This window comes from Scophthalmus maximus, chromosome 8 (assembly GCF_022379125.1).
Source record: "Scophthalmus maximus strain ysfricsl-2021 chromosome 8, ASM2237912v1, whole genome shotgun sequence".
NCBI lineage: Eukaryota > Metazoa > Chordata > Actinopteri > Pleuronectiformes > Scophthalmidae > Scophthalmus > Scophthalmus maximus.
Genome location: NC_061522.1, coordinates 9325262 through 9335765, shown reverse-complemented (window position 1 = coordinate 9335765; position 10504 = coordinate 9325262). Strand labels below are relative to the sequence as shown.

The window sequence follows — 10504 nt, the reverse complement described above, 5'->3', positions numbered from 1 at the left end:
TGTCCTTTTTCAGTTTGTTGGTCAAATGAACAACTGAGTGAACCATATGAACGACAGAAGATTCTTCTCTTGCACAGAACCTCCCGGTAAGAAAGGTGACAGGACAAATACGGAGTGAAGTGGGGATGGGCGGAGGGCCAGATATGAGATTAATATTTTTTTTCGGTGGCGCCGTTGACATCGCACACACTCGGCACCGAGTGGTTTCTGGAGGTAAAACCATTTAGTTTGAACGCTGGACAGATGGACATTCTTTCAATGATGTGCCTTGGAAAAAAATAACCAGATTGTACCAATCAATGATGACTGTTAAATCAGTCACAGTTGCTCTTAGTTCCTACCCCTCGAGGAGTCAACAGGAGGTGTTACTGCTTCTTTTCTCATTGCAAAAAAAGTAAAAAGGTGAACATTTATGTCGACTAGTTGCAGGGGCCCTTCACTGAACTCCGGTCAAAGCGTCGGATCAAAGCAGAACTTTGTCAAGAGAGACGGGTTCGAGAAAGTGCAGACCAGTTTTTGATATTTTCTTTCTTTTTTTTGCTGTTGCACAGAGATTTACCTAAATGGTTTTTTTTCTTTTTCCGAAGAGCACAAAAGCACAGTGTGATGTTTGGGGAAGTCAGCAGGCAGAGACACAGAGAGAGAGAGGGGGGGGGGGGGGGGGGGGGGTTTGTGGGACGAAATCAGGGTGAAGCGCAGTTCAAGGACGGTCTGCACATGAGGGCAGGGCGGAGGCAAGACGAGCTTGTGCTCAGAGAAGACGTCTTCGCCGGCTCAAAGCCTGCTGGGTAACGGTGCTGACAAAAAAAACGACACGAGGACTTCCATGAAATTTTTATTCCTGCCAAATGAATTGTCACTTTTTTAAAAAACCTTGCGTGCTGAATGATTAGTAAGAGTATATGTAATTCCAGCAGAATAGCTTTAACTACTTGTAGGCTTCTAGGTCAGCTGTCCACTTACCAAACCCCCAGCATTCATTGTCTTTCCTTCTTCTTGTGTATCGGGTGACGTCTCTAGGGTCGTTTCGTCACATCAACGTTAAGTAAGGTTCACCTTTTTGTTCCCGCTCCGGAGGAGCAAGACCTGGCTGGGGTTTAGTCGAGAAAGAGGACGGTGGGGGGTCGGTTGGGGGCTGACACACTGTGCAGAGTAGGGAGAGTTCTGTGCCAGAGACCTGTGAATATGTTCCTGTTTAGCGGATGTGTAATATGCATTCTGAAGATGTTATATAAGTTCCTTTTTTTGTGTGTGAGTGTGTGTACACAAGTACCTGGTGCTGGCTACGTTAAGCAAACACTTGAAGGTATTGTGTATTCTCTCATTGTAATATAATTAAAATGTTTTATACATAAAGATGCCACAGTCTCATTATTGCCTGCAGCAGCGGAAATACAGAGATAAACAAGTTCAAAAGTTAAAGGGCTTCCTGCTTGGTTTGTGCAGACATGAAACGACGATCTGTCGTCTGGAGTATTATCTTGTTTTTAAAAGGTCGGAGTTAATGCTTTTGGTAGAGCAGAGAAAAGAAAACCAGACAAATCAGGCAAATAAATAAAAACAGTAAAAAAGTTAAAAAATATATTTTTTAATATATTTTTTCACATAGTCTTACACAGTTAAAATAAATCTACATTTATTAGTTTATCAATCTGATCTACAAATGGTTCATATTAAATAATCCTTCAAAATACTCATCATACTAAATAATCCTTCAAAATACTTTTTACGAATTTCTGAACTATCATTCAAGTATTGCAGCACAAAAATCCAGCCAATCTAAAAGGGAATGCAATCATTGAACTGTAAAGGTTTATGAGAACCACGATCATCTCCATCACCAGTTCAGATTGAGATGATCAATTCGCACGTCAGCGTCACAGTCGTACAGTTAAATTACATCAAATGATGAATCTGCGCGTGATCGTGAGAAACCTGCTCATTCTGTCTTTTTTCCCCCACACAGGTGACTTTAGTATTTTTTTTTAAGATTATCAGCGCTCTGGTTCAAGTACAGTATCACAGAACATATTGCATGCTGACTCTGCTAACACACAGTCTTTGAAAAGTGGGACATTTTGTAAAGTTGAAAAACCCAGAAAATGTCTCCATGCACATTCAACCATTAAAATATAATCTTAGTCTTTTGAAAAGCATCGGACGGGCGATGCATATCCTGTGAGTGTTGTATGCTATATTTACACAATATATACTGAATGTATATTCTATATTGACCTTTAAGTTCCATGATACTTTTTTTGTTTACACAATATAAAAGATCTGTCTATCGCATGCTCTCTTTCTTTCTCTCTCTCTGTCACAAACACATTGACTGTCTGTCACAGTCAGACTGCAAACTATGAACTGAAGAAAATCAGTGTCAAACTGTAAGAATAAGTTATAACTTTGTGAAAGGAAAAGTATACATGCTAGTTATTAATAAATAACTATTCTTGAATGAAAGAAGAGTCTAATAAAAATATTACAAATTGACAAAATTGACACGTTGGTCAAACTTTGCATTTACAGTGACGTAGTTACAGCATTAAATAAAATTGATGCAGCTGCTCTGATGAGTTAACAAAAAGGCGATAAGAGTCAGATAAAAGGCTCAGTACCTGACGAGACCTGAGATTTAACGAAAGCCGGGAGAGGAGCAGAGACGACGGACAACGGAGAGCAGAGCGAAAGACGTGGAAGTCAAAAGTCAAAGCGCAGAGAACAGAGTTAATCAGACAGGTCGGGGGAAAAACAGTGCAGAGGAACGTGAGATCCCAGCGAAACCTCAGTGACGCTGAGCTGATAAGAGATGATCCAAAGGCATTGTGTTGAGTTCATGTCAACTGCACAATACTTCACACGCACACAGACACATGCAAACACACACACGCTCCTGTCAGATGAACTGCTGGGGTTTCTGTGGGGGAGCAGCAGCAGCAGCTGAAGCCAGGTTCTTGGCCGCTTCTTTGGCCTTTCCGGACGCGTCCTTCACCGTTTCCCTGAGCAGCCGTGGGGGCGACTCTCCTGCGAGACCACAGAGTGTCAGACAGAAAAATGAGGACATGACAAAATGTTTTTCTGAGCGCAATTTCTGAATACGTAACATTGCTGGGCTTCATCAAGCCGGTTTTAGCCGTTTTCAGACATGAACATCAGGAAAATGTACAGAAAGGTGGGACCGGACATTTTCCGGAGTTTGCCGTCCACGTATGAAAAAACGCAGCAGGAGTCAGACGCGTTCACAACAGCAGGAAAATGTCTGGAACATCAGGCAAGAGGTTGGGCCTCGGCAGAGCGGCCACTCGCTCGCTGTGAATCTTTGGATATTTGCGGAAAGAAGCCAGTGCTCGTGTGTTATATTTGGCCCCTGGTGTGAGAGAGGAAGTGCAACGCTGCTGGGAAACGGTCCAGAGGTGAGTTTGAAAACATTAACAATATGACGTTTTCTGTTCTTGCACACGCTGCATCGGCGATGTATTTCAAAACACATTCCCTTTCTGTTGAAGCCTTAATTCATGCTCCTCAGCCAGAGGAAGATGTTCTCACCGGTATCATCATTTATTCAATCAATCAAATTTAATTTATACAACCCATATTCACAAATCACCATTTGCCTCATAGGGTTTTACAAAATGTCCATGGTCCTTAACCCTCGACTCTAGTGAGGGGGAAATAACAGGGAGAGCCACAAGTGAGGGATCCTTCTTCCGGGATGGACCGACGGCAATAGATTTAGATTTATTTATTCAATATAAGGAAGTAGAATGCGGACCTGGTTAGTACTGTGGTTGTACAACGGTCTTTTGCTCCAATTACCTGAGAGACAAAGTACAAGCAGCAAATTTCACTGTTAATACTCAAACTGGTTTGTTTTCCTTTTTTTTTTCCTTTTCCTCGCTCGAGTTGATTTCTTGTGTGTGTTTGCTTCACTGACCGTGTCGCCCGGTCGAAAAGAGCAGCAAGCTCCGCCGACACCTGCTGAAACTTAAAAGGTAACTACTTGTGAAATCATTGCTCGTCTGAAAGCATCTAAATCTACCTGCAGGTACTTTCATGAAAAAAATACTTCTGAGCATCACCACAGTCTGTTGTGCTGGAGTTACCAACAGCTGTTACAGTGACAATGGGACAGAGGGTGTTTCAAGCTTTTAAAATCAATTCTTAAAATCCATTTTTACAGACTTGCCTTTATGTAACGTTGTCTTTAAAAAATTATTTTGCTTTCCTTATTTCTTATTTTTATTTATTTGCGTTTGTGATGTTAATTATTCCAATTTATTTTATTTGTAATTATGACTGCTTTTAGGTGATGTTGTCTTTTTCTGCTTTTTAGTTCTTATTTGTTTTTATTGGTGTGAATAAATTTTGTATCCTGCGTCTGCTTTGTCTGTCAAAACGTCATAAAAATAGTGCTATATAAGTTATTATTATCATCATTATCATAATCAAGGGTTGCTTTGAACAGTAAATGGGAAAGTAACAGATTTATTTGAACTTTCTTATTACATCAAGTTTTGATTCTGAGTAAGTTCTGACTCATGAGTCTGATGCTGACACAAACTGTGAAATGAACTTGAGAAGCAGACTCGGTGTCAGAGAGTGATACTCAATATTATGAATATCAGATCCCAACTCAATTCTCAAACTGAGGTTCAGTGCTCTCGTATGTAAATGAGACGATGCTGATATTTTATAGCACATTCAAATTACATGAAAAGAAAGTGGTGTGTGCGAGAATGAGAAATGAGTCAAAATGACACATCTGTTTGTAAAAAGTCAAATCAAGAAACTTGATTGGATTGATTTGAATATTAATGTAACTACTCTTATCTATTGATAGAGACAATACTGTGATATGATTCTGTCAACCCATGGATCAAGCACAAACTCTCCTGAACTGCTTTCAGACAGGCACTGAAGTCCCCGGACATTTTCCTGAACTTTTCCGGAGGAGCTGCATGTGATGCGCAGCAAGTTATGGTCATGTCCTCCTGCCTCCTGCGTGCTCCACCCAGATGCCACAGAACGTGAACATGAACGTTACAAACATTTTCCCGAGTTCATGTCTGAAAACAGCCAACGTCGTGACTTTGTTCGAATGGTTTTGGACCCGGCAACTGTCTGCAATCACAGCGTCACTTAAACAAATGCACACCAAACTCTTTCCCTCAACACGTCCAATCAGAGGAGAAATGGTTTTAAGAAATGCTCCAAAATAAATAAAATAAAAAGGCCAAATAACCAGATAAATATCTGCTCACATCCTTCAAAGCTTTTAAAGCAGAAATACTTGAAATCATCTCTATTTTCCATCACTTATAATAATAATAAAATTAAATTAAAAAAATTAATAAAACTACTATTCAATGAAATATGAATATGAAACCATTCCAATTAGAGTAAATTCTTAAAACTTAATTCATTGAGATTTTGACCAAATGGATTGTGATTCACTTTCCTTACTGATGTGGCCAGTATTGATACTAGATGACCCGTGCGTTAGCTGAGCATTAGAGGGAAAATACCACTGCAACTAATTTTTCCTCACGGGGTGGGCTCAGATTTGATCTCTAACAAAAAGTGGCACTAAGTTCAACTAAACTATGCAGGATCTACTTCTATACCAACACTAGAATCATTTCTCGGTCACTTTTCTTCAGTTTGACTACTCTGACTTTATCAAGACAAATGTGGTGTGTATCTGCACACACATCACACACACACACGAGGGGAGACGGTCACTACCTGAGCTACAGAAACTACTGAGTGAGGCTCATATACGTAAAGGCATCATGTGACAACCCCGGGCAAGAACCTGGGATGGCATATGGATGCCTCACTGCGAACATACTTACCACAAAACTCTGCCTGATGCCAATCCCTGCAGTGTCATCATCAACAAAGGGACAGCGGGAAAGAATCACAACAATGGGAGAACGTCCCTTCAGACTGCAGTGTGCTGCACAAGCACAACACACAGCTTTCACCACACAACCCTCAGTGTTCAGGGTTCACTGCCAAACAAGCCACTACCCAAACAACGCCAAGGAAATGCACCTTTCTGATGATTAGAAAGGGCTTTTCAGGATTCTTATTTTCTGCTGCATTCATTTATCCATTTTTTAAGTCTCTGAAATGTGTCAATGAAGGGTAAAAGCTTTGTGGAAGAAAAATTAAAGGGATCCTGATCAGAGTTGAAAAGATTAAATCGACAGAAACATAAATTATTAATCATTTTTATTATCGAGTCATCTTTTAAACCAAAAATGCCATGATTTCAATTATTTCAAATCATGTAATGTGAACATTTACTGATTTCTTAGTCTTGTCATATCAAACTAAATACAATTGTGGGCTGTTGGTTGGACAAAACAAGCGGTCTGAATGTGTCCAAAAAACAATTGACAAATCACAAATAAAATCATCAGATTGCTCATTAAGGGAAAAATAATATTTGCAGCCATTGTTGTGATGGAGAATACACATCTCTTTTCTATAGATGCACTTTTTGTTCCTGAAAATCCATATTTAACAAAGTGCAAATATATTACTTTCTCTAATCAAGTATCGTGATGTTGCCCGTTTTCTTCTTATTTTGGGGGGTTGGTGGAAGAAGTAACTTATCTTTTTTTTGTTTCATATATAAACTCAGACATAAGTAAATAGTCTTGATAAACTGTGTACAATGTGTCGCAGTCCGATGTTTTCAGGAAAGAAAGTCCTACTTCTTGAGTGAGTTTTCTCCATTCCAGAAATGGCACCAATTGAATGTAAACTTGTTTCATTTCCCCACGAACTGTTTCCCCGTTTCTGCCGGTGAATCAACGTACCCTGTAAGTTGGACAGTGCGTATTCCAGCCCTTTCATGGCCTTCACCTGGTTGCTCTTGAAGCGGGCCAATCCAAACTCCTGGTGGAAAAGACAGACCAGGAAATGGCTTTACATACATGGAGTTGTCTGGAAAAACGATACTTAACTAACGTTGTTCGCTTTTCTTCTCTCTGTGGATTCCCAAATATGACTGGCATCTTCCATATTGACATCATAACAACTTCTTCATACTATGACCTACAAATCAAACTAAACTTAAACTAAATTTCACTGTCTGTGGACTCAAAGGGTTATTACCGTTCACAAATTTTTCAATCTCTTTGTAAAATTTTAGAAATTGTTTGTAAATCTGATGTGGGACATGGTTAACCTAATCTCAATACTTATCATTTGATGATAAAGTGGCCAATCGGCTTTGGTGGAGGTGTGTGCTCTCTTCTGAGTGCCCTTCTAGTTTAACGTGTTTTAAGTGAAATTTCTCGCTGCATAAACAAGGTGAAATGTACCTGAATGGGTCTGGAGAAGCCATAAATGCCGGAGGAGATCCATGCCTCCCGTTTCAGCAGCGTGGTGGCTGGCTGCTCCGCAGAGTCTCGGAAGACGCAACGTTCTTCGACTGACTAATGTGGTAAACAGAAAATGGGAAAACAGCAGGTTCAGGTAAACCGTGTACAGCATTAGAAGCAAACCTTAAAGCTGCATAATGCGCAAGTCATGTCAAGGTTCTTCTTCCCTGGGAGATTATGACATCTGAGCTGCGTTCAAACGCTCGCCTTATTTGAAGATCAGACTGGCTGAATTAATATTTCCTCCTCCCTACTGGGGTAGCAGCTACACCTGACCGCACTTTGCAGTCGTCGCACAGAGTTCAGTCTATTCTATCAGCAGAATGAACAGTAAGACACAAATGAAATCCTGACTGCTACATGCACTCAATTTTTATAATGCCATTGAAATGTTACAGTAAAACACAGAATCAGGCGCCTCACCATGAGAGTGGTGTGGTTGAGGTTCCAGGTGTAGATGGTCAGGCTTCTGTTGACCGGGTCCACGATGGAGTCCTCGAGGATGTACACACAGCGAGACATGCCAGAGGGAAAGAACCGCTCCGCCCAGCGAGGCAGCCGATTGGTCTTCGTCAGGAGGCGTCTAGAGAGGAGCTGGCGGTCCGCAGTCACCTCTCGGTACACAACGTCCTCCGTTAGAACATGGGTGCTAGTTGATAAAACAAAAACACAAAAACATGTCCACCAGATCGTTACTACAAACTTTAAGGTTTCATGTGTCAAGAAGAAATCAACCTTAAGACAATGCAGAAACACACTGTCATGGTTATGAAACATTACAGAGCAAAGATAATTAGGTCAATAATGCAAATAAAACAAACCCATGCAATTAAGAATATACTGACCTTTGCTTTACTTCTCTGATGTGTTTTCTCACTTCTCTACCTTTATAATGACCAAGAGCTTTTTTTTGTAGTCGTAGCTTCACAAATGAGAAGCAATGTCTCTTCTATGTCTAATGTCTTCTAAATGTATATTAGGATTTACAAGATTCTAGAATATATTAAGGAGTGTGAGGCCTTTTGAAACCAACCAAATCAATCCCAATAAACATCTACTATATATCAAAAATACAACTGACCATGAAAACATATTACAATACCTGAATGGGTTAGGGTACCTCTGCCAGAAAGCAGAGACAACATGGTCCCACGTGCTGCTGATGTCTGTGTTATTACAGAAATACTTGACCATTCTTCTCTCGCTGGTGAGCAGGATGGCCTGAATCCCAAACCCTGTGGTCCCCTGCTGTGGCTACACTAAACACTGACAAATTGGACATTGACTCCATCCAAAGTTTGGAACAGTCCTGTAAAAGTGAGGAGAACCATCGGTTAGAATTCCATACAAATGATGTGTACATGTACTTAGAAGTTCTTTATACTGCAGGTCAATTTTCAGATTGTGCAACAGCATGCACATATACAGTTTATCTTCATAACCTTCAGAGATTTTGCCATATATTTTACAGCACACTACACTGTATCGAGGGCAATTTCGGATTTTTATTTTTGCATCAGTATGATCATTACATAACTTAATTTGGTAGGTATTTATTTGTGGGGTTAGGTAGAAACTGCCAGTATACTATCCATAAAGAGTTTATCAACTGATTTTCTTGACAATCTTATTCATCACCATGAAGTATCATCTCAATATAATATTGCATACGAGTATTTTACTCGTGTTCTCACTCCAGTTGCACATCCATTAATGGATACCAGGATAATCAGGTGTGAAATACTAAATGGTGGTTTGACATTCCATGTCTAAAAAACAAAAAAGTTTTCTAAGTTGAAATGGGTCGTCCCTGACAGTGACATGCGCAGTGGACCTTTAAATGCCTCGCGCTCTCCGCTGCATCGTCGTCTTCGGGTGATTCTGATTTCGATCGAATCTGTGAAACATCTTCCTGAATGAGCTCTCCAACAAATCCCACAACTGGGACAAAGCTCGAGGTTCAGACGGCGGAGCTACTGAAGATAACAGTCCGCGATAAAATGACGAATATCAAATGTGAAAATGACGTCGTCCCGGTTTAATAGATGACGCATCGTTTGAACATAGTCATAAACATCCTGAGTACCACATGTCACGTGGAACACAAAACATAAACCACACTAAGCAAACCCACAGACAGCTCAACAATAACTGACACAAACGCTCTCTGACTGTAACTGATTGTAGCTGTCACCTTGATTTATACCTTCTCAGTGAGCTAAAGCTGCTGCTTGCTCTCAACGGGAGTTCCCTGCGCGGCTAGCGGCTAACAGCTAACAGCTAGTTAGCTTCTAAAATAGTAATTGAACAGTTTAAAAGCTAAAGGTGAGTGCCAGCCCGGTATATCTATATCTAGACATCTATAAATATATATATATATAGTTATTTCACAGCTATTTCACGTCTGTTGGCATTTGACAGCTCTGCCAACAACTACAATTAGTCAATTCAATTAGTAAGTTTAGTTAGCTAGCGTCAATGCTAAGTGTCAAAAGCTCTTGGCTAATAGAAAACAAGAGACGTCTTACCTGGAGTTACGGCTAATGAGTGATGAGACTGATGGACGTCCACAGTGGGCCTGTGTCTGCTGGGCCTCGAGCCGACAGATGAATTAACGTTAGCTAATAACATTCATGTGGAAGGAGCATAGCAACTATGAAACGGTGTAGGACTGTTATGGCATTACTTCCGGTCCACATTTCAAAGTAAAACCCTTATGGACGAACGGATGTGACCGTTGACAACTTAATAAAAAAAGAAACAACAACAACAAGGATGATAATGATTATAATAGAAAGTTAGTCTACTGACGTAGGAATCTACACACGAAAGTCATTATCACATAAATCCTAAATTTAACATTCATTTTCAAACACATACTATTAGATCTTGATTATAGTAAAATAGTTGATAATAAATCTATTGCAAAATACACACTGGCAGCTTGTGTATTGATGAGTGATTATTATTATCATGTTCATTATTATTATTATTATTATTATTATTATTATTATTATTATTATTATTATAATTTACATTCCTATTGCACTGAAACACTTGATGAAATATCTGATTAATGCAGCAAAGTATTGCACCAGTTTCTGCAT

At 39.9% G+C, this 10504-nt stretch overlaps 1 protein-coding gene across 2 annotated transcripts; it reads right to left on the bottom strand.

The window, feature by feature from the left end:
• Positions 1-1572: 1572 nt before the first annotated feature.
• prelid1b (PRELI domain containing 1b) lies at positions 1573-10098 on the bottom strand. Of its 2 annotated transcripts, XM_035637216.2 has the most exons (6): positions 9926-10096; positions 8500-8706; positions 7821-8046; positions 7338-7451; positions 6831-6909; positions 1573-3024 (listed from the first exon to the last, which is right to left on the bottom strand). In XM_035637216.2, exons 2-6 carry the CDS (start codon positions 8589-8591, stop codon positions 2897-2899), a joined length of 639 nt encoding a protein of 212 aa, XP_035493109.1. In that variant the 5' UTR covers positions 8592-8706; positions 9926-10096; the 3' UTR covers positions 1573-2896. The 2 variants fall into 2 exon arrangements, with proteins under 2 accessions (XP_035493109.1, XP_035493108.1); XM_035637215.2 differs by lacking the exon at positions 1573-3024 and having other exon boundaries at positions 6221-6909; positions 9926-10098.
• Positions 10099-10504: the final 406 nt, after the last annotated feature.

Coding starts and splice junctions, on each gene's coding strand:
- prelid1b (XM_035637215.2), bottom strand. CDS start 8,591: ATGGTCAAGTATTTCTGTAATAACACAGACATCAGCAGCACGTGGGAC. Junction 7,452..7,820: donor TCAACCACACCACTCTCATG/GTGAGGCGCCTG, acceptor TTACCACATTAG/TCAGTCGAAGAACGTTGCGT. Junction 6,910..7,337: donor GCTTCTCCAGACCCATTCAG/GTACATTTCACC, acceptor CTTTTCCACCAG/GAGTTTGGATTGGCCCGCTT.